Raw genomic sequence first — 25,498 nt, forward strand, 5'->3', positions numbered from 1 at the left:
AAATTAATGAATACTACTAATTATAATGTATTAACTGGAGGACTTTTAATACATACTATCATTGTAAGGACTCACTCATTTTGGTATGTTTCTCACCAAATCTCAAGTTGGCCACACATGGTCCTATCCATTTGCTTCAATGATGATGGCCAGATTTGTAAGCATATTTGTCATACATAAGTAGCGAGATTGAACAAATTGGGATATTCTGGCATGGGTTACTTTTAGACAAATTGATATAGCACCTTGTTTGGCTGCTTAAACAGTCATTCTCAATAATTAAAATCCATTAGAATTTAGTCGGGCATAACTTGGTACTGCATGTCTGAAGTCATGAATATCCTGGAAACAGTGATCTATCCGTCCATACATTACAGCCAGTTCGCCACATATTTTGTCAATTGTGGACATCATAAAATTCAAAGATTTTACCATGTCAAAGATCTTGTAAGCTTAGGGTGTTTGTGCAATTTAAAGTGTCAGATGAGGTCATTTTTCTCTAATCACCTGATTTTGAATTGCTTTGTATGGCCGTATTTCTGCCTGTACTACAGGGAATAGGAAGATATACCAACAATGCCAGCTCTGATCCTTGGCTCTCTTTCTTCATCGAATTATGAGATTAGCTGTTAATTCCACAAGTACTATTATTCAATGGATAAATCCAATTACCTTGGACTGTAGTAATTAATCTGCAAATGCACTTATTTGTACATGAAAACACATGCACCTATTTGGGGGATTAAACAAATATATCCTTCTAATGGGAAGAACATGTTAAAATGCCAAAACCACATTTAATGATCTTTCAGAAATTTACATGCGCTTCAAGAGAGATTGCCCATTAAGGGGTAGTTTCAGTTTTAGCAGGTAGCCACATCGTTTTTACCCCCCATAAAATTACTTGTTTTTACAACAGATCAGCCATCAACCAACTCATTCAATATAACAACTTTTGCATCATACAGGCTTGCTTTATATAGCAAAGAGCATTTATAGCTGCATGAATATAATAATAAAGGCACAACCAATATCCCCTTACTTTACTGATTCAATCAGTATAGGGTTCACCAATTTACTCAGAGGTGTTGGCACTGGAAAAACAGCACGTAGCATGTAATGAGATGCATGATTGTGTTGGCAGTGTTTGAACAGTATAAGTGTGCTGCTGTTGGGGAGACTAGACACAGGAGTTGAAGAAACATGAATAGCTGCTATTCTTCCTAGTATAGTCCTGGAGAGGGAGTATCGATGTGGGACACAATTGATACTCAGGCATTGAGGAATACACTGAGTAGGTTCTTATAGTGGCAGATTCATTGGTGATTCCCCACATGTGTCATCATTAATTGAGGTTAGTGGTAACACCTGATAAAGGTGTTTTGTCATATCTAGCCTGAGGCTGAACCCAGCTGAATTAAGGATTCTAATTGGGAAGGCCAGCAATCAGTGGACTGCTAAGTGTTGGAGGCAGGCCAGTGATGTCTAAGTCTCTGGTACCTAGTGTGCTGTTGCTGTTGTCTTTAGCTTACTGGCTTGGCTGGATCCTGTTGTGGACCTGTTTGGAAAAAAGATTGTTATTATTCACCTCAAAGAAAGCAAATAAGCTAAAGAACACTCTAGGGGGTAAATGTATCAACCTGCGAGTTTCCGGCGGGTTTCAAAAGTGGAGATGTTGCCTTTAGCAGCTAATCAGATTTTAGTTATCATTTATTTAGTACATGCTACAAAATGTCAGCTAGAATCTGATTGGTTGCTATAGGCAAGATCTCCACTTTTCAAACCCGCCGGAATCTCGCAGCTTGATATATTTACCCCCAGGTATTCCTCCCCTTACCAGCCCTGACATTAAAACAAAGCACCCAATAATCAAGCCTCCCTTCCGAGATTAAATTAATATTATTCATATTTAATAAATAGGCATATTTCCCCTCTACCATCCCTGACATTAAACTAAAAGCATTCACATTTCATAAACATGCCATCATCCCACCTTAAATTAATAGGCAGCAAAATGATAAATAGCTCATGCCACCACAATCATCCCACAATTAAGCCCCAACCCCATTCAATTAATAGCCCATACTAATATATTAATAGCCCCTATCCCCATTAAATGAATAGTCCCACCAATACATTAATAGCTTCTACCCCATTAAATTTATAGCCAAATAAGAAGGATGGAGGCAGAGAGGATGGAGGGAGAGACTCTCAGGCTGAGGGGTAGACAGAGAAGAGGGGGAGACAGATAGAAAGGGGCAAGACAGTGTGGAAGTCAAATAATTGGATGAAGTTGTTTAAAATTAATAAACATTGCTTTAATAGATTTTATGTAAAAATATGCAAATACTACGCAACGGCATGGAAGGGGTTATTACGCAATAACACTAGTGAACACTTATAAATACATTTACACCAACACCTACATTTGTAAATAGTTCACTTTAATAAAGTTCCAGCACATAGTCTTTTATTCAAATGTAATAGTTTTAACAGTTTAATATAATAATGTTAAAACCACTTTATCTGACATTTAATGTTCAGGATATAGAAAATGTATCATGTTTAGTGTCATACTAAGCCATTTTTTACCATTAGAAATCTGCTACTATCGGCTAAGCGATCGCACCCTGCGTATGCTAGTTATGGATGATAAAGGATTAATGCTCAAAATTATATTGTGTTTGGAATGCTAATAGACTGGTTCGAACCAGTATTTTAGCGAGCTCCTGAGAGAAGACAAGTAGGTAACAGTTGGAGTGAGTTGCCCCTCACCTTTGGAGAGCATCGTTTGAACTGACCTATGACCTGCATTGTACTGAACTGTCCTAAATCCTGAACCAATAGAGAATGCTTTTACAATCGTCTCATTTACTTTATGACATCATCACTGTTTTTTATGTACCAAAAATTGTATACAAACCAGGCACTGTGATCATCACTGAATGACTATTTGCTGGATCCAATGCGCTGCGTATGTATTAGCTATACTTTATTTTATTTTATTGTAAATTGTTACATCTTGCTATTAAATCTCTTTTGTGCGTTGGAACCACATTGATCGCAGTGGATAATATTTATTGATAGTGAAAATACGAGCATAACAACAGTGTCACTCACCGGACCGTGAGTGCCTCTGCTCTTGTGCGTGGTTCTCTCTCCTTCCTGCCGACGCCTGTCCTGAGCCGCGGCCGTCCGCCATCTTGATAGGACTGCGCATGTGCAGGATCCCTGAACTCTTATGACCTTGCTTTTAACTTAATTGGTGGATCAATCACCTCTCCCTATTTAAGACACCTGTGGCCTTTGTATCGTTGCCTGATCTTGATTCTCACTCCCTGTCAGTCTCTGAAGGTGTTCCCTGTGTCCTGCTCGTGTCTTCAGTTTCCTGCTGGATTACCTGCTCTGCTCATCGGCGGTTCCCATACCCGCTACAGACTCCTAGCTCTCCTGCTCGTGTCTTCCGTTTCCTGCTGGATTACCTGCTCTGCTCATCGGCGGTTCCCATACCCGCTACAGCCTCCCAGCTCTCCTGTTGTGACTGCACCAGGACAAGCCTCTCTACTCAGCGGCGGTATGCATACTTGTTATTGACTATTAACTGTTATCCTGCATATCTTGCTTGGACAAGTTTCTCTACTCAGCAGTGGTATACATACCCGCTATAGACTATTAGCTGTTACCCTGCATATCTGTTTGGACAAGCTTCTCTGCTCTCCAGCTGTATACATACAGCCATAGACTATTACTATTACTCTACTTATCCGCATCTGGACAAGTCCTCACCTCCTCGCAGTGGTACAACTTGCTATCCGCAGACCACTGACTTCCCCGGTACCTACCTGCACCTGGACAAGTCTTCCCATCACAGCAGTGGTACAACTTGCTATCCGCAGACCACTGACTCCTCCGCTACCTACCTGCACCTGGACAAGTCTTCCCATCACAGCAGTGGTACAACTTGCTATCCGCAGACCACTGACTCCTCCGCTACCTACCTGCACCTGGACAAGTCTTCCCATTACAGCAGTGGTACAACTTGCTATCCGCAGACCACTGACTTCCCCGCTACCTACCTGCACCTGGACAAGTCTTCCCATCACAGCAGTGGTACAACTTGATATCCGCAGACCACTGACTCCTCCGCTACCTACCTGCACCTGGACAAGTCTTCCCATCACAGCAGTGGTACAACTTGCTATCCGCAGACCACTGACTTCTCCGCTACCTACCTGCACCTGGACAAGTCTTCCCATCACAGCAGTGGTACAACTTGCTATCCGCAGACCACTGACTTCCCCGCTACCTACCTGCACCTGGACAAGTCTTCCCATCACAGCAGTGGTACAACTTGCTATCCGCAGACCACTGACTCCTCCGCTACCTACCTGCACCTGGACAAGTCTTCCCATCACAGCAGTGGTACAACTTGCTATCCGCAGACCACTGACTTCTCCGCTACCTACCTGCACCTGGACAAGTCTTCCCATCACAGCAGTGGTACAACTTGCTATCCGCAGACCACTGACTCTCCCGTTACCTTCCTTCACCTATTCATGTCCGCCCGGCTCTTCTTGGTTGATACCTGCCTCTGCACCATAGTTGCAAGTCACTGACTTTCCTACCATTATAGCTGCGAGTTGCTGACTCCTATCTACTCCATTGACATTCTCTCTCCACCTGCTGTTGTACAACGTTCCTACTATTCACCCTACTGCCCAGAGGATCGCTGTGTAAACCCCGCCCCTCTGGTAAGCATTATCATCTGGTGAATCCTGAGTAGAACTCCTAGTGCCCGTGACAAACAGTAAGGAGTGGGGCAGATAGAGGGGAGGAGGGAGATAGAGACTCACAGGCTAAGGAGGAAGCAGAGGGAAGGGGGAAAACAAACTCACATACTGAGGGGGAGACAGAAGGGAGGGAGGGGGAGACAGGCTCACAGACTGAGGGTGAGACTGACATGTAAGGGGGAGACAGTAGGGAGGAAGGGAGAAAATCACATGCTGAGGTTATTAAAATATTACTTGCCTACATCGCTGGAGGACAGGCAGCTCTAGAATGGAGGCAAAGCTGGTGGGTTGCCCAGAAGGTGGAGCATCATCAAGTCTCTGGTGGACAGCCAAAACTGCTCCTTAGACCATGACAGCCGAAAAGCCAAAGTTGCAGGACGGGCAGTCCTGCCTCATACTGCATTCCTTGCTTGGTGTGATAGCGGGTGGCAGTGGCACCCCCCCGGACTTATGCCCTGGGCAACCGTACCAGCCGCACCGCCCTTGTTATGGCACTGGGTCCAAGTGGCAAGTGCATCGGCCATGACGGGTGTAAGATGCGTCAAAGACTGCTCAATACCATGATTTCTGTCATCGAGCAACAGGGGATGGGGTCAGATGTAATGATTCACCACAAGTTGTGTCATCAAATTCCTGCCTACTTCAGTAGGCTAGTGGGTTTGATCCAGGGAGGTGATTTACTCTACCAGGAGTTCAGGAGAACTTCCCTAAATTTGTGAGTCTCCTGAACATTCTGGGAGAGTAGGCAAGTACGTATTGAAATACAGTCCAAATATTCAAGCATAGGTGTATTTGTAGATGTTTTGGCCACATGTTCTGCCTATTGCGTAAACATATGTTACTATGTAATGACAGATAATGGCTATGGAAGTATAGTAGCAGAATTTACTATATAGAATAACTGCATTATTGCTGTAAATTACTTTTGTACACAACATTACAAATAAGAGACATGCCTTTACTAAAATGCAATAAGCAACATTTATTTTAACTAAAGAATTCCAAACACTACATTTTGTTCTGTTAAAAGTTTAATAGTAAAACTTATAAAAACACATGGAAGTTAAAATCTAAGAAGTGCAGGTCTATTTAATTCTGCTATAGATCCATTATAAATAGAAGGCAAAGTCACAAACAAGAAATATACAAGGCAAGGGTGTAACTAGAAATTTCTGGGCATCATAGCAAAATATTGATAGAATTCTCAAAGAGTAACAACCACCCCCCACTTACCTCACCTGGCATTACCACTCTGAATTTCATGTTGAGAGAGAGAGAGGGAATATGAGAGTTCCTTAACACTTTGAGAAGAATATAATTTTGAAACTCTAAAATGCTGATTCTTGTGCATGGAATTCTGGGGCTTTAATTGACTTACAAGACCTGAGTCATTAAGGAGAGCAAAGCAAAGCAAAAAGGAGTAAGTTTGCTCCTGGACAGACCATGTTACAATGCAAGGGGTGCAAATTAGTTTATTTTGCACATAGGGAAATTACTGGCTGCTTTTTCATGTAGCACATAAATACTTGATCGCTTTATTTTTACACTGAAATTTAAAGTTGATCTAGGACATGCCCTATCCCAACTATAACTCATACTTGCCAACTCTCCCGGATTGTCCGGGAGACGACCGAAATCCGGGTCTCCCGCATCCTGCAATTCCCTGGCCACAACAATGCAATTTGCGGTAAATCGCGACATTTCACCACACCACGCCCCCTCCTGCCCTCTAGTCACGCCCTCTGCCCAGTATCTCCCGGACGTCACTGCCTGAAAGTTGGCAAGTATGCTATAACTTTGTCCCCACATTTTAAATTTACCTCCCTCTCCAATGCAACATGGTTTTGCCAAGATGCAAATTTACTCTTTTTTTATGCTTTGCTCTCTGTAATGACTAGAAAGTTCACTATAGTTTCTCTAGGAGCAGAGGAAAATGTCCCAACAAGAAATGTCTAATCATGTAAAAACCATGAAGTGTTAGTACAGGTTCATCAAAGTACACCAAACAACTAGTATCTACAAAAGTCAAAGTTCCAAATAATAAATGTCCAAGCTTATGCATTTCCAGTTGCTCGTTCTGTATGGGTTCCATTTCAATTATCTTATAATCCTCAGAATGGAGTTTATAGCATCTTTTATCTTCTTGTTGTCCATGGTGGTAGTTGTGAACCATAATCTTAGCTGCTACAGGATTTTTGCTTGAAGTACAGCGACAAGGCTTTTTTTCTCTCTCATGAACTATCCAGGTCATCTTATTACTCCACTCTTAGTAAATAATAATAATAATAATAATGATAATCTTTATTATTGTTGCAATACTGAAGATAATATATTTTGCTTTATAATGTAAAAAACACAACAACGCTGTGATAATAAATGTACAAAAATGTGGTTTGCTGTAATACTCACATGAACAAGTGAATCACTTGTTTATATGAGTATTGCAGTAAACCGCATTTATTATGTGTTTATATTAATAAAATGGTTTTATATTCGATCTCACGGTGTTGGTATTTTAGTATTAGAGATTGACCAATTATAGCACTGTTGTGTTCTTTACAGTATTCATTTTTTTGCTATTTGCAATTTGGGAACATATGCAGTCCCTTTACTGCTGTGTTTTTGGCTCAACCTTTTAAATATTTGGAAAGTTAAACTATCTAGTGTTTCTCGCAGCTGGTGTAGATGTTAAAGATTACCTTGCATTTCCATCTGGTATCATTGATTTGCTTGCTATCATTTGGTGATCAGGGAACATCTCCTTGTGTGGACATATTCTTTCAGGGGCTCTGGGAACAAAAGCTAAGTATTTATCTGGGCGAATGTTGTGGAGACTTTGTTGACACAATGTTGATGTCGGGAAAGTTGTCTTCTTGCTTGGTTCCCCTTGCTCTCACTCCATGTCAACTACTCACAAGAGATATAAAATCTAAAACCATGTTCAGGCTTTTTTTTTCAAACTTACTGGGGTTGCTATCTTACGACCCCCATATTGCTTAAAAATGGCATGCATAGACATGGCTAGTGGCTGTGGCAGCACAAATATTGGGGGTGCTCAAGCTTCCACAAAGCTTGCTCCTATGTACACTATAACGGAAACTCGCAGCGTGGGGGCCCCATATTATTGTGAGACTAATTGATACATTGAAATTTATTGACACCCAATGTTCATTAATAACATTAGATCCCATGTGGGCTATAGAACCAACCAGAGCAGCTTAATCACACTCTGTCACATCAAAGCAAAGCAATTCTGGCTTGTCAATTTTGTCGGGCTTGCTCCAGGAGCACTTAAGCGTTATGGTACAGGATTTTTCTTCAATCCTATGGATTCAACTTGGCCAGAAGATGAAAGTCGAGGATCCCTTTGGAATCCCATCCGGCTCTGAATACACCAGCATGGCCCAGTCAGTAGGGAAAGGGGGTTAAAACTTTTTTTAGGTATATAAGTGAAAGGAGAAAAACAAAAACGGGGAAAGACAGAGTGAGAGTTTTGTTGAGGGAGACAAGGTAAGAGCAGATCTTCTTAATAATTATTGTTGCTCAGTGTTCACTACAGAAAGAGCAGGGAATGGGCCACAGTTAAGTTGCAAGTATACTCATAAAAATGAGGTAGATACAAGTACATTTACTAAGGAGAAGGTCCTAACAGAGCTCGCAAAACTGAAAGTGATACATCCAGAAAGGATACATCCAAGGATACTAACAGAGCTTAAAGGGGTGCTGGTAACACCATTAACATAATTATTCAAGCAGTCACTAGCTACAGGAGTGATTCTAGAGGACTGGAAAAGAACTGGAAAATAGTATTAATGGCACTATAATGGAAACAACTGCGGAGGAAAGGGATCTAGGAGTCACTAATTCAGGTGACTTAAAAGCAGGTAAGCAATGTAACAAAGCAATGAGGAAGGCAAGTCAGATGCTTGGTTGCATAAGGAGAGGAATCAGGAGCAGAAAAAAAGAAGTAATAACGCCACTGTATAAGTCATTGGTAACAGCCACATCTAGAATACTGTGTTTATTTCTGGAGGGCATATCTTCAGAAGGATATGAATACATTAGAGACTGTACAAAGAAGGGCAACTAAAATTGTGCATGGCCTTGTTACGAACCGCGGCGGTGCTCAGCCGCCGTGACTCTCTCTTCCGCGTCCCGGCCATCGCTATGATGACCGGGACGTCACTTCCGGGTCCCGTCCCGCCGTTGTCTAGGCAATGATCAGGAAACTGCAGGGCATAGCTCTGCGTCCCGGCATTAGGTGCAGCCGAGCGCGTGCGCCAATTAGCAAGTGCACTCAGAATGACAGCCTCTAGGGCTGATTGGACCCATGACCCCATTGGCCAGTGTTTGTTTATAAGACAGGGAGGTCTTAGCCTCCCTGCCGGTTATAGTTCAGTGCTCCTGTGCCTTAGCCTGCTCCTGTGCCTCTGCTAGTGAAAACCCTTGGATTTGACTACCTGTGTATGACCCTTTGCCTGCCCCTGGATTCTGAGCCTTTGCCTGTGACCTTGACCTATTGCCTATTTCCTGATTCTGAACCTTTACCTGTGACCTTGACATATTGCCTGTACCCGAACTCTGAATAATTGCCTGTGATCCTGATCTATTGCCTGCTCCTGGATTCCGAACCATTGCCTGTGACCCTGACCGTGCTGATACCTGACACCCCCTCCGGCGCTCCGTCCAGTCTACAGATCGTTGGTTCGCCGCTGTTCCGTGTGTCATCTCCCGTACCTGTATGCAGATGTGTGAGTATAAACTTATATTACTTTGAGTTTAAGACCTGGGGGCATCCGAGTACCTGTGAGCATAACCAGTCTCTACGGGAAAGACGGCTGCTAAGGGTGAAGACCTCTTATACCTGTTCTATAAGTTTATGCCGCATTCGTTGTCGTAACAGGCCTACGGCACAAAACTTCCCTGGAAAGTCTAAGCAATCTTAATATGTATAGTTTGGAGCAGAGAAAAGAAAGGGGGGAGATGATACAAACTTTTAAGTATATTAAAGTTTGAACAAGGTACAGGAGGGAAACATCCTTCAAAGGAAGAGAAGTACTAGAACATGAGGACAAGCACTGAAACTGGAGGGAAGTAGCTTCAGAGGAAATTTGAGGAAAAAGTACTTCACAGAAAGGGTAGTGGATAAGTGGAATAGCCTCCCATCAGAGGTGATAGAGGCTAATACAGTAGAGCAGTTTAAACATGCTTGGGATGGACATAAGGAATAAAGGATCAAATAGGGTTTGAGGTTACCATAGGTTATTAAAACAATGGGCAGACTAGATGGACCAAGTTGTTCTTATCTGCTGTCAAATATTTCCATGTTTTATATCCAAGCAAATTATGGCTACCAGTGTTTGCTGAGACTTGTAGTGCCACATATGAAATTATTAGTTTTGGACGTGAAAACATTAATACCCTAACACCCAGTGGTCAGGGGTAGTAGTAGGAGCAACAGCACAGGGCCTGCATTTTTTTAAACATTTTAAACAAATAAACATATTTATCACCACCTCTGTGAAGACTGTAAAATTATAGGAGTTTTGCATGATATAAAAACCTTGTGCCACATTGCAAATCAGAAAAGGCCTTACAGTTTGCCCTTTCAATGCAGCTCATTCAAATATCTTGTACAATGTCCGTAGATATTTTCTTGCATTACCTGGGTGACAGTATGAGTTTTCCGGCAGGGACTTGCCATATCCCTTTTCAGTGCTTTCATCACCTCTTCAGCCTCTGTCTTAGGAAGGAATTCTGTTTCCAAATTATCCTGACAAGAGATAACGGAGTCAGTCCAGCTATACAGGTCCAATAAAATGTATTAAAGAGGGGTACTGTTATGTAGTATTATGTTAGATATCATTGCAGTGCATTCTGACGCTAGGATCACACCTCCAAACTGATTACTAATGTTATTTTGAAAGCTCAAACCTACTAATTGTGTTTATCTGTAGGAATAGATTTTCCAAAAGCTATTTCTCCCTGCTCTGCGATATCATGTGACTATTTTTACACAGCCTCTGTTTTGAGGGACTTGAGCTGATATTTTATGGGCATTTAACCTGAATACACACCTATGCAATTATCGTACAGATCACAGATAAATGACTGCTTAGTATGATATTGCAAGACTGTGTACGCTCCCACGATAATGTTTTATCACACCAAAACACATTGTATCGTTTGATTGGTTTTATAAACCTCCTAAAAATCATGATCAACGATGAAACGTTGTCGGGCAACTTTGGAAGTGTGTGCACATTCACAACAGTCTCATAGGCAAACCGGGGGGGGGGGGTCCTAGTGCCTGGAAACCCCCCTCCCCCCCTCCAAGCCTGGGGCACTATATAATTGAGGTGGCTGGACCCTGTCCCCACTTCACATGGCTCTGCTTGAAAAGGGGAGAGCTGTGTGCACCTAACAGTAGTCCACACAACATTGCCCATGTATATTATGGGGATAGGAAGAGTTGGAGAGCAGCCAAGCACTGTCTAAAATTGTAGCCATACCCCCATGCATGCTGGTCACGCCCACTGGTGTGGAAATCCCCCTCTACAAACCCTGTCTTTGCCCCTGTCCATTTCTTCTGCTGATAGTTCCTATGTATATTTGTAAAGTGTGTATGGAGCAGGGGCGGATCCAGGGGGAAGGCAATTTGGGGCAAATGACCCCCCATAGCACCTCGAAGTGACATAAAACTGAAACCTCTGTATACAACTAATAGAGGTCAGTTGCAAATTTGAGATGGCTGATTTCTACTAAAAATTTGAAAAAAGAAACACGAATAAGAAAAAGATCTATATACTAATAAACAATGAGAAAAGGAATAAGAGAAAAAGAGGAGAAGAAAAAGATAAATATAATAAAGAAAAAAGAAAGAAACAAATAAAGAATAAATAAGATAATACATATTGGTGCTTTTTAATTATACAATAAGGATTATATTTTACATTACTCTATATTACATTACTTTTAATAAACTGGTCACTATATAATTTGCACTAACTTACAATTGTATCATGTTTCAAGATCATTTAATTTATTTATTTATCTACCAATTATATTTTTTATGTTGATTTCTAGCACTTTTACCTGCATCTAATAAATCATTAGTAAGCAGGAATAATAGAGATGAACAGTTGTTATACAATAAACTAGCAGAACATTTATTGGGAGTGATACGCTTTATGTGAGAGGAGCGTTCATTTGAATACAAATCAGTGGATGTCAGAACACAAATCAACAGTGTAATCACTGGAAGTAAAAGGTATATATATGTGAGAGGTGCCTGACAGAGCTGTCTGTGACCTGTCCGCAGTATTGAGAGAACAATATATAGAACACTAGGCGTTGCATGAGTCGACACAATCCGACTGTATAAAAATATCTCTCTTGTCTAGAGAATTATTAGAAAATCATAAATGCAATGTTATGTAAGCCATAGATTATCAGAAAATAATATATTAAAATATATATATAACATTTAACAAAAATGTAACAAATTCTCTACATTTGCATTATATTCTAGAGAATGTTAGAAGAATTGTAATGTAACATTCCCTCTTTTCCCTATCTCATTGGGCATTCACCTGGTGTGGTGGCAACTACAAGTAGCTCTAACAATTTACTCCTCTTGTCACCCATGAATCAGTCTACAGATTAGGAGTATCGCAGTACCAGTAGTGGCAGTAATAGTTCTTTTTCGACCTCTACTAGTAAAAAAGGTCACGCAGGAAGAAAGTGTAAGAAACTATGCTCGAAATCCACAAACACTGTTTGTCAATCTCAAAGAAAACATCAGCTCTTGATGCAATGATTAAGGGAAAGGTTTCTGACGATCGTGGTGATTTGTCTAAAAAGATGAACATAGATAACATTCCATACACTACATGCATTGGCAAGAAAAGGCTCAGACCATGCCCACTTATTCATAGTAGGTCCTGCTACTTCTGGTACAGGTACTAGAATGTGAATTGCACATGAGAGTGTCCAACACAGTCATGCATTATTATTATTATTATTATTATTTTTTATTTATAGGGCGCCACTAGGTGTCCGCAGTGTCGTACAGGGACAAACGATTACAATACGAGGAGAGACAGCACAGTACAGTAAACAATAAGCACAGTAACTCAGTAAGCTCAAAGCACAGCTAGACAGGGCTGGGGAGGAGAGAGGGAAGATCTGCATACGACGGAGCCAAAGAGGGAGAGCGCAGATGACAGGGAGACCCCCAGAGGGGAGAGGAGGGAGCGAGAGGGGACGAGGGGTAGAGGGTCCTCGAGGAGGAGGGCTAGGTAGCTGGAGAGCAGAGTTAGAAGTGGTGGAAACAGGAGGAGAGATGGCCCTGCTCAAAGGAGTGTACAATCTTCTTTAACTTCCCACGCATCAGCTTCTAGCTCAGACTGTATGCCTGTCACCCCCAAAATAGTCACATCAATGCATGAAAAGAACACTTAGGCTGATGAACAACTTGGGCAGTATTCTGAGGAGTCTAAGGGTATCCATGAGCAGGGCTGCCAAGAGGAATTCAGGGCCCCGGTACAACAAATTCATGGGGCCTCCCTCATAGTCGAGTAACGGCGGCGCAAAAATTTTCGGGGGTGTGGTCATACATTCAAGGGTGTGGCAATGCGCCGTTGGGGCGTGGCTAGCCTAACGGCGGCACAAAAAAATTCGGGGGTGCGGTCATACATTCAGGGGCGTGGCAATGCGCCGTTGGGACGTAGCTAGCACATCAAAATCACTAGGTCCTGAATTCACCAGAGTGTGACATATGTCCCAGCACTTTTAAGACATCTAGCACCATAGTGTAGTATAGAAAGAATGCAGTGTGTACACAAAGAGTTAAGTCTTGGCCTGCACCTTACATTGGGCACAACGCTCACCTAAAATTGCCTTTGTCCCTACTAGAATCACAACATTTCACACACTCTGCTACTCTCTCCTACCTGTTCTTCTCACTTTCACCACCTGTGACTGCTGCTTTCTTTAGTTGCAGCTTATCCGGATCCTGGAATGTCGGGTGACCTATTTGGGAAAAAAAATGGCTACATTTAGAAAATTAAAGCCAGCCCCGGCGTTAAATCAATAGCACCCATGATTAATAATTAGGCCTTCCTCCAGCCCCAACATTAAAATAATAGTATTCACATTTAATAAATAAACCTATTTCCCTTCCCGCAAACAGCCCCGGCAATACCTATTTCCCGCAACCATCACTGCCATTAAATAATTCATAGTCACATTTAATAAATAGACCTTATTCTCCCCAAACTCACCCCAGCATTCAATAGCCCCCAAACCACCCCATCTTAAATTAATAGTCCCCACTATTAAATTGCCTCACCATCACCCTACAAACAAAATAGCACCCATTAATTAGCCACCACCTACCTCACACTCACTACATTGCAACAAGCCCCCTGTGTCATCACACACACATTACTGTGCCCCTTCTTCACAACTACACTGTGCCCCCTTATGCTCACACTGTGCCCTCCGTGCTGCTCTCCCCCCTTCTTTTTCTCTCTGTGCCTCTCTCCCCCTTTTTTTCACTCTGTGTCTCTCTTCCCCTTTTATTTTCCTTTGTGCCTCTCTCTCCATTTTATTTTCCTTTGTGCCTCTCTTCCCCTTTTATTTTCCTCTGTGCCTCTCTTCCCCTTTTATTTTCCTCTGTGCCTCTCTTCCCCTTTTATTTTCCTCTGTGCCTCTCTTCCTCTTTTATTTTCCTCTGTGCCTCTCTCTCCCTTCTTTATAGTACTGTTCCTTTCTGTTCTTTCCTCCCCTTGCCTCTCCATTTCTTTGCTTACCTTTGTCAGCTTCTTTCTTTTTCTCTTCTTCTCTTCTGTCTTGTCTTCTTTCTTCTGGCTGGCTTGGTCCTGGCTGCGGCGCTCCTCACTGACTGACGGGCGTGACTTGATGACGCACGGCAGTCAGTGTGAATGGATAAGAGAGCAGAGAATGGACGCTGCCTCCATGATCGTGTAAGTATGTTTTGTTTTTTCTTTCTTTCTTCCAGCTACCGCCACCAATGGACCCCCCTCCCCCCTGCCCCCCACCAGAAAAAAAAAAAAGAAGAAGACAATATCGCAAAATAAAAAATGGAAAAAGAAAATTTTTAAATCAGCAGTGGGGGCCTGGCCCGGGCCCCCTGGCATGGCCGGGCCCGGGTAAAATGTACCCGCTCCCCCCCTCTCGGCGGCCCTGTCATTGAGTGCTATATGTGAGGCTGACATTTCAGATTCTGACAGTAATTATAAAGTAGCCTCATTCACAAATTTCTCAACCATTTGGAATAGCGAAGATGAGTAGTAATGATAATGATTTAGAAATACAAATTGAGGACACTCAAGAAGATAAGGATTAGCTTTAAACAATAATTATTGGTGAAGCAAGTGTTTGCAAGAGGACAGTCAGCATCCTGTTGCATAGCGGATTACTAAAGTCATGATAGCTTGGATGTGCGTCGAATTTGCACCATCAATGAATCAGGTTGTAGCCGAATGTGTCCATACTACCAAATTCCATTTCAATTCCATTGCTTCACAACAGCAATTCCTCAGCTGTACAGGGAGGTTAAAGAAAAGTAATTCAGTTTCTAGAAAAATGCCATTGTATTTACCTATGTATATGTGGACAAACGACAACGGTCAAACAAAAGACTACATGACCATGACAGCCCACTAGGTAGGTGTATTGCCATCAGCAGCTGCAGCGTCGATAGCTTCATCATCCTCCTCATCCTTTCAGCATGGTAGTGTCAGCACACATTTCCAGGTCATTCACAGGCAAGCTACCCTTTGTATCACTGTCAATCTGTTGGAAAAACTCTGGAATGTCATAGCAAAATGACTCACTCCACTAAGACTCTCCTAAGGATTCCTTATTGCCGATAATGTAGCAAACATTCTATATTACAACTGGGTGAATTTTAACACTTGCCATGCTTTGCACACACAATAAACTTGGTGGTGCAGAATTTCTTAACAAATTAGAGCTCAATGCAGAAGATGCTGTCCGTGGCCCGTTTCTGGGCAATTTCTGGCCATTTTCAATATTCAATGACCACAGAGAATGTATTACATCCTGATGCTAATCGGATGTAATATCTCAGTCTTTATGGTGCCAACTAGGATCAGGGGGATGGGTTAACCCCTGCTAACATGCGAGTCAGAAACAGTATATAACAGCTCTGTTTGAACAATATAATGTATTATACCATCTGTACTTCTGGATAATCACTAGTAACTCCAACTAGTGTGTAATGATCCTTGTAAGGATTCCTTGTGCAAATAGACATCACTTCTTGAAGATTTTGCCTGATGCCTATTGCCTGCTGTATCCTGTGATCAACAGATAAGAGCTTCCATTCTAATCTGTTCACCGGTTGTCCTCTGCTGAACCCAGCGTCTCTGTGTATATCAACTGTATTATACTATCTGAACCTCTGGAAGATCACTAGTACCGTTAACTAGTTTGAAAATGTCCTTGTAAGGATCCCTGGGCAATAAACTATAATAGAAGAAGAAGATGATGAAGATTGTGCCTGATACATATTGCTTGCTGTATCCTGTGACCAACAGATAAGAGCTTACACTCTTATCCATTCCCTTGCTGTCCTGTGTTGAACCCAGCATCTCTGTGTCAACGCTCTGCCAGCTACCCAGCAGTCCTGCTCTATAGTAAGTAGAGATGCTCAGGCTCGGTTCCGTGAGAACTAAACACACCCGAACTTAGCAGTTCTTTTGCGCGGCCTCGGAATTGAAAAGGAGGCAAAATGTCATTGTTACATCGTTGGATCTCGTGAGTTATGGATTCTATAAGTACCGCCCTCCACGGCGATCCAGTGCCATTTCACAGAGGGACATAGAAGGAGTAGCACGGTTCTTGGCAGTCTCTAGTGCAGTTGGGCAGCGTCATAGTTAGAAAAGAAAGATGAGTGGTAGCAGTGTTCTTCAAAGTCTCCATTGACATTCAGGAGAGCTGCATTGCTCCATTGCTAATTGTCATTTCTGAAATAGAAATAATAGGGCTGGCAGTCTTGTTCAGTCACTGTTACGGCTCTAAAGTTTTTTGCAGATCCCCTGCCTCTACTATCGAGGATGGTGGAGGCAGAATACAATGATATTCACAGGATAAGTTCACGGCTTACAAGCATCAAATGATAACACCGGAGAAAGTAGTAGTGCTGCAACGTAGTGTATTGAATATTGGTACAACAGGAATAGATATATATATATTGGCAGAGATGAATACACGGCAATTCTTAATAATGCAGACACAATTCACATATGCTACTTCATAGTCGGTAACCCTTGGCAACAGCATGAGATGAGATGATATACAGTTCAACGCAGTGATGATAAATAAGAACACTAGGATCCAATAGAGAACCACACAGCAGATGAATGTGAATCACTGGTACAGCATACATTCCAAACAGAATAGTATATAGAACTTTAGCTGATCTGAGAGTAGAGATGACTCCACATAGCAGGTGGTACTGGAATCGCTGATTCTTATAAAGTAAAGCAGTAAGCGTTAAACATCACCCAAGGACTTGGATGAACACTGACACATGCAGTAGAATGTTGCCTAGAAGTAGCAGAGATGTGAGTAGTATCTGAATCATGCGTGGAACTACAGGTAGCAGCATTCGTTGTAACTGCAATGGTAAGTTCGCTGTAGTATGGAGCAACTGAACAGAGACACACAACTTGAGCCCAAGTACTAGTCACCGGCACAACAAGTAGTTCACAATAACAGTCCAGTAACCAGGTAACAGCAGAGTAAGGATAACCCGTGTCAGACGTGGAACTACAGGTGACAGGTAACTTGATAGTAGCTCTAACAGCGAGGTGCAGCGATCTTAGCCAGCCAGCAGTAAAGTTGAACCAATAGATAAGGCACAGGTTTAGCAACAACTCACGATACTCGTTCAGCATGCAGATGAATAGCGGTAAGGAGTTACAGCTTGCAGGTGAAGAGCAGTGAGGAGTTTGCAGCTTGCATGTGAACAGCAGTGAGGAGTTTGCAGCTTGCAGGTGAACAGCAGTGAGGAGTTTGCAGCTTGCAGGTGAACAGCAGTGAGGAGTTTGCAGCTTGCAGGTGAACAGCCAGCACCTAACTATGGGACAGTCACATTGTACAGTGTTATATAGCTCACACACAAACAGGAGAGCTCCATTGATCCATTGCTAATTGTCATTGCTGAAATAGAAATAATAGGGCTGGCAGTCTTGGTCCAAATCTGCAGTCATATTGTATGGTGTTATAGAGCTCACACACAAACAGGAGAGCTCCATTGCTAATTGTCATTGCTGAAATAGAAATAATAGGGCTGGCAGTGTTGTTCTTAATCTGCAGTCACATTGTACTGTGTTATCAAAATGGATTTACAGCAGTACACAGAAGACCAGGAGCACCAATCAGCTGCTGGCACCAGTCATGATGATAGTAATCCCTCTACGTCTTCTGCTAAAGCCTATGTTAAAGTGCATAGTGTTTTTAAGTCAGGGAAACAAAAATGTAAAACAACACCTTTTACCTTGGTCAAGAAAAAAAGACCTGTAATCCAAGCAAAGTTATCTGCAGAAAAAAAAATTGCCAAAATGCCATTCTACACACGCAATGGCAAGGAAAGAATGAGGAGTCTAGTTCTGCAACTGTCACTGAGGCATCTTCTTGTAAGGTCAGTCATGACCAAGCAAGACCTGGTCATTCTGATTCCAAAAGTGGTGTCCAAATACTTTTACATGTAAAATCCGAGCTAGAAGAAAACAGTATGGCATTAGAGGAAAATGTATGCTCAGATTCAGAAATGACACAAATCCCTGACGAGAGTCTATCCACGAGTGCTATGTGTAAGCCTGACCTTTCTGATAGTGTACCCATAAAGAAGGCCCCTTTCAGCATTTCTGCAGATGTGTGCATGAGCAGTCCAAGTATAGTCGGTGATACACAAATTGAGGATGCCAATTTGGAATTGCAACAGGATGAGGGGGATATTTGTGTAGCTGATGAGGGTGCTAATGAGGATGATGTTGTTTGTGTAAGTCCTGCACCGGTGGAAGCAGTTCTTGCACGTGATAAGAAGGCCATTATCATGCCTGGGTATAAGACAAAAAAATCCACCTCTTATATTGTAATTATATTTACCCAAATCCTGTTGTCTAGCCATTTGTAGCGTTTTTAAAGCCACAGCCAGTAGAAGTAGGAACCTTAACCATCTAGGAACTTCATCCATGTTACGCCATTTGAAGCAAGTTCATGGCAAGCTGTTGGGAAAATTGGAAACTTATACTAAAAAAATAACAACAAACAGTTCAGCATCAGCTAGGTTCCTTCTCTCAGCTAGATCCCGACACCTGCAATCTATACCCACAACACTGTCCTCATCAATATCCTCAGTAGTGATCAAAGTTAGTCCTGCATCCAAGTTGATAAGGCTAGATGGCTCCTCCACTATCCTGGATTCCTTAGAAGAATTCTTGAGCATTAGTCCCACTGCTGCTGCTGCTACTACTGGGGGTGGATCTTCATCCTGGAAGCAGGCCAAGAAGAAGACTACTAGTAGTTTACAACAACTGACTGTTAAACAATCCTTTGCAATAGGAAGCAAGTATGAAAGCTGTCACCCAGTCGCAAAGCGAATCACAGACGCCATGATGACTATGCTAGTTTTAGATCTGCGTCCAATATCCACTATTAATGCCGCTGCTTTTAGACGTTTACTTGAGGTCTTGTATCCCTGTTACCAAATTCCATCACAACACCATTTTACTAGAAAAGCTATTCCTCACCTCTACCAGAAGGTTTGTAAAAATGTAATTATTGGGCTACAAAATGCCATTCTTCCCACTGTACACTTAACCACAGATATGTGGACAAGCGTAACTGGGCAAACTAAAGATTATATGACTGACAGCCCACTGGGTTGGTGATTCGCCTTCACCAGCAGAAACAGCAATAGCATATACCCAAGTACGTCACATTTTTCAGAGGCAGGCTGATCTGTGTATCACAGGCTTCACTAAGAGGCATACAGCTGACAATCTGTTACAAACACTAAGGGATGTCATTGCAACATGACTTATCCCGCTTGGACTCTCCTCAGTATATGTCATTTCTGATGACGCCACCAATATTGTGAGAGCATTACAGCTGGGTGAATTCCATCACATTCCCTGTTTTGCTCACACAATAAACTTGGTGGTGCAGAGCTTTTTAAAAAATTACAGGGACGTGCAGGAGATGCTGTCTGTGGCCCGGAAAATATCTGGACATTTCTGGCATTCAGCAACAGCATGTAGGAGATTGCTGCAGCTACAAGAGCAATTTAATTTTCCCTGCCATCAACTGAAGCAAGAGGTGGAGACAAAGTGGAATTCCACCCTGTATATGCTTCTGTGGATTGAAGAACAGCGAAAAGCCATCCATGCTTAGTCCACAAGCCATGACATTGGGAGAGGAGGGGGGCTGTATTTTACTCAAGCGCAGTGGAGAATACTTTCCGTGTTGTGCAAGGTGCTAAAACCATTCAAAGTATTCACCTGTGAAGTGAGTTCAGACACTGCTAGCTTGAGTCAAGTGATTCCCTTAATTAGACTTTTGGAAAAGCAGCTTGAAAAACTGAAGGAGAAGATTAAACAAAGCAATTACGCTAAGTATATCGGACTTGTAGATCAAGTATTTTATTCGCTTCGCCACAAACAAAGAGTTAGCAAAATCTTGAAATCGGATCACTACATTTTGGCGACTGTGCTTGATCCTAGGTTTAAAAGCTATGTCTTCTCTTTGTTTCCAACTGACCCAGATCTGAAGAGATGCAAGGAGCTCCTGGTGAGCAAGATGACAGCTCAAGTGTTACGTGACAGGATGGAGTCTCCTCTTTCAGTTTCTCAATCAACTGCTGCTAGGAAAAAGCTTAGCTTTCCCAAGAGACCCAGGGATGATGCAGATGACTCAGCACAACATTTTGACGTCTGCGGGTAAATGTATTAAGCTCAGAGTTTTTCGGCGAGTTTGAAAAGTGGAGATGTTGCGTATAGCAACCAATCAGATTCTAGCTGTCATTTTGTAGAATGTACTAAATAAATGATAGCTAGAATCTGATTGGTTTTTCAAACCCGCCGAGAAACTCTCAGCTTGATACATTTACCCCCTGGTCTAAAACAATTGACGAAAAAATGTGACACCTCTGCCGTAATTCCACCTGATCCTATTATCAACATCCAAAGGATGGTGGAGGATTATTTTAACGACTGCATAGAAATAGACACATTAGACAGTCTCTGTACATACTGGGAGGAAAAAAAGGGAATTTGGAGACCAATGTAACAACTCACTTTGCACTGGCTAAGCTACCCACCCTCCAGTGTGTACTCGGAAAGAGTTTTCAGCACAACCGGGAACCTTGTCAGCGATCGGCGTAGGAGGCTACTTCCTCAAAATGTGGAAAAGATGATGTTCATAAAAATGAACTTCAATTTGCACGAGGAAGGCCTTTCCCACCAATTACATCAAAATGCTGTAATGGTGGATTCCAGAGGTGATGAATTAATAATGTGTGAGGATGATGTACAAACTGATGAGGGTGAGGATGAGGCTAAGGATGATGACAATAACATCTTGCCACAGTAGAGTTCATTAACAGCTCTGTTATCTTAGGTGCCTTAAGCCCATTGTTAGCTTGTTTTGTGGGGGCCCAAACAAAACAAACACATCTCCCTCAAAAGTGGCACTCCTTGTCGCTGAAGTGCTTGGTTTGTTAAAGTGTGCATGTCCTTTTTAAGATCCAACATAAGGGTGGGTGGGAGGGCACAAGGACAATTCCACCTTGCACCACTTTTCCTTACAGCTACCGCTGTGTGCCAATGTTACCTACATGTGCTATATACTGTTGTGTGTTTGTGTCATTGCTCTGTCGCTTAGCATCCACAAGGTCACTGCAGTCTTTGTTTGAATGTGTATGAAAATAATATTGTGACCTGTGAGTTGGTCAAAATTGACTGCAAATGACTTGAATTTAGTGTTATTGAGGTTAATAATAATGTAGGGAAAAAAAAGCAAAATTATGTGATTTTAGAAAATAAATAGGGATCCAAAACCAAAACACACCAGGGCGGTTTTGCCAAAATAAACAAACAAAACCAAAATATGAAGTCAATTCAGATCCAAATCCAATACCAGAACACGGGGGTCAGTGAACATCTCTAATAGTAAGCGGTCAGGAAGTACCAGCTAGCCCACAGCAAAGAGGCGCTGAAGCAGCTATACCCAGTATCCATAAGTAAGTGGTTCTAAGGGCTGTTGAAGGAGCCTAGTGGTGAAGAGCCGAATTTTCCTACAAATGTAATGCAGTTGGCATTCGCAGTTGGCCAGTGTCTAGTGGCAAGGTGACCCCAGTAGGAGTGGTCAATAACAGTCAGTTACTGACGGTGAGAGCGAAACCCAGATAAACTGTGCAGGAAGAACATCCCTTTATCCATCTTTCCCCAATAGACTGAGTGGCGAAGTAAGCCCATCCAGTTACATTCTCTGAACTTGGATTTGACATATTTAAATCATAACAAACCTCATATAAATCTGTGATTTCCTAAATCAATTGCTATTTCATTATTCAAATAGGTTTCCTATCTCTCTAAGACAAAGGATTAAAGACCAACAACCTTCTCCTGTGCATTCAAGCCAAAAATATGTTGGTCACTCACATGAAAAGACTTAATAAGTGTTATGGCAACCAGTGCGACATAAACTTGTAGAACTTAGCAGAAGAGGTCTTCACCTATAGCAGCCGCCTTTCCCGTAGAGACTGGTTATGCTCACAGGTACTCGGATGCCCCCAGGACTTACACTCAGTGTAGTACAATTAATGGGCACACAGCCAGTGTCGGACTGGGGCATGAAGGGCCCAACGGGGGACTGCAACGCTAGGGACCCACCAGAGGGGGTGTGGCCAGCCATCATAGAGGCGAGACCAGACACTAGAGGGGGAGTGGTCAGCTCACGAAGTACAGCTAGCACCATAGTGTAGTATATAAAGAATGCAGTGTGTATATAAATAGTACACAGTCATGACCTGCCCCTTAGATTGGGCAGAACAGTCACCAAAAATCAGGAATGTCCCACTAGACCAGGCTTGGCTAACCTGTGGCACTCTCAGTGTTGTGAAACTACAAGCCCCAGCATGCTTTGCCAATATATAGCAGCTTATTGCTGGGAGGGTATGCTGGGTCTTGTAGTTTCACAACATCTGGAGTGCCACAGGTTAGTCAAGCCTGCACTAGACTCAGAACATTTGACAGACTGTCCTACCTGTTCTTGTCCCTTTTACCACCTGAGGCTGCTGGTTTCTTTAGTTGTGGCTTGTCTGGATCCTGGAATGTTGAGGGCCCTATTTGGAAAAAAATAATGGGTACATTTAGAAACGCCAACCATCCCCGCCATTAAATCAACAGCACCCATTTAATAATTAGGCCTCTCTTCAGCCTCAACATAAATAGATCTATTTCCCTCCAACCAACCCCAACATTAAATTAATAGTATTCCCATTTAATAAATAAACCTATTACCCTCCCTCCAAACAACCCCAGCAATAAATGAATAGCATTTACGTTTAATACATCCATTTCCCACGACCATTCCCAGAATTAAATAATTAATATTCACATTTAATAGATAGCCCTCCTCCCCACACTAAAGGTCCAATCACCCCCTCCCTATAGTGTTCTCTGTGCAGCCCCCCTCACTATAGTTTAGCATAGGCAGCCCCCCTCACTATAGTTTAGTATAGTTAGCCCCCCTATAGTTTAGTATAGATAGGCAGCCCCCTATGCCACATAGTAGTGCCCCCTTACAATATTATGCCACACAGTAGTGCACCCAAACAACGTTATGCCACACAGTAGCGCCCCCCAAACAACATTAGGCCACACAGTAGTGCCCCCAAACAACATTATGCCACACAGTAGTGCCCCCAAACAATGTTATGCCACACATTAGTGCCCCCAAACAACGTGATGCCACACTGTAGCACCCCCCAAACAACATTATGCCACACAGTAACGCCCCCCAAACAAAATTATGCCACACAGTAGTGCCCCCAAACAACATTATGCCACAGAGTAGTGCCCCCAAACAACGTTATGCCACACAGTAGTGCCCCCAAACAACATTATGCCTCACAGTAGTGCCCCCAAACAATGTTGTGCCCCAATGTTATGCCACACAGTAATACCCAAAATTCACATATGCCATGCTATAGAGTCCCCAATTGATATTATGCCACACAGTAGTGCCCCCAAACAACATTATGCCACACAGTAGTGCCCCCAAACAACACAATGCCACACAGTAGTGCCCCCAAACAACGTTATGCCTCACAGTAGTGCCCCCAAACAACGGTATGCCTCACAGTAGTGCCCCAAAACAACGTTATGCCTCACAGTAGTGCCCCGAAACAACGTTATACCTCACAGTAGTGCCCCCAAACAATGTTGTGCCCCAATGTTATGCCACACAGTAATACCCAAAATTCACATATGCCATGCTATAGTGTCCCCAATTGATATTATGCCCACAGTAGTGCCCCCCAAATCACATATTCAATATGCAATAGTGCCCCCAATTCATATACACACATATATATATATATATATATATATATATATATATATATATATAGTGATAGCACAAAAAAGTGGTTAAAATCTACTTACCCATGTGTTGTTAGTTGCAGCCTCTCTACTCCTTCCTCCAGCGGAGGCGGGAGCATCAATCAGCTGACAGGGGAAGGGGGTGGTCACATGATCGCAGCTGCGATCGCATTTGAAGCAGCGGGGACAGCGAGCTCCATGCTCCGCCCACTATTAAAAAGGGGGTTTAGCCAGGAGCAGGCTGACGACAGTAAACAAAACAAAAAAAAAACAGTTGTTAATGCCTGATGAACATAAAATACATCTTTACAGGTGCTCCTGATTGCAAACACATGTTATAGCATGACTAAAAGACTGTCATCCCTAGTACTCAGGACTTTGATTAGCCCTGAAGCTGAAGTAAGAGATACAGCAGAAAAACTTGTAACTTTGAGATGGCCAGAGCTATATTCAGACCTGACAGCGAGCGATTGAGTTTGGCACACTCTTACTGTAAATTGACAATGGCAAAACGCCCCTTCCCCATCCCGTTCACTCCTCAAAATTGTAAGCTGTAGTAGGTGTCCCTTATGTTTGCAGACGAAGCAGACATGGGCGCGCTTACTAGCGTATGGTCTGGTTCTGGGTATGTGCAGAATGATTTTGTGTACAATTCACACAAAACCGGGAAATACGTGCCTTGAGGAATCAGGCCTATTAACCCTAGTGCTGCCAGCCTAGGCTGGTGTTAGCAAAATTGGGGGGACAGAAAGCTTGGGGTCCCCCAGATTTTACTAGCACCAGCACTATGCTTTGGCAGCCTGGGTTGGTGGCACTATAGCAGGGGAACCCACAGTGTGGGGTCCCCCTGCCATAATGAAAACCAATCTTAGGCTGTTCTGCACGCAGCAGGATTCCATGAGGTCTGCAAATAAAAGAAAGCCCCCGCCCCACCTAGGGGTACCTATCCCTATGCTGAAAGCATTAGTACCCTTCCCACACCCCTGGGGTGGTAGGTGTAGGGTAATTAAAATATTATATATTAAAAACACCATTTCGTCTCAGGTG

At 42.7% G+C, this 25,498-nt stretch overlaps 1 protein-coding gene across 12 annotated transcripts in view; it reads right to left on the bottom strand.

Moving 5' to 3' along the window:
- The window catches only part of PHLDB1 (pleckstrin homology like domain family B member 1), a 240,117-nt gene that overhangs the window by 171,657 nt on the left and 42,962 nt on the right, over positions 1-25,498 (bottom strand). For 11 of the 12 annotated variants that reach the window (XM_075191275.1, XM_075191282.1, XM_075191271.1 and 8 more), the window contains exon 2: positions 10,456-10,563. In XM_075191275.1, coding sequence (XP_075047376.1) covers positions 10,456-10,515 — 60 coding nt within the window. In that variant the 5' untranslated portion in view covers positions 10,516-10,563. Of the gene's footprint in view, positions 1-10,455; positions 10,564-18,953; positions 18,973-25,498 lie in introns of those variants that run through there. The other variant, XM_075191276.1, reaches the window with a different exon arrangement.

This window comes from Mixophyes fleayi, chromosome 11 (assembly GCF_038048845.1).
Source record: "Mixophyes fleayi isolate aMixFle1 chromosome 11, aMixFle1.hap1, whole genome shotgun sequence".
Taxonomy (NCBI): domain Eukaryota; kingdom Metazoa; phylum Chordata; class Amphibia; order Anura; family Limnodynastidae; genus Mixophyes; species Mixophyes fleayi.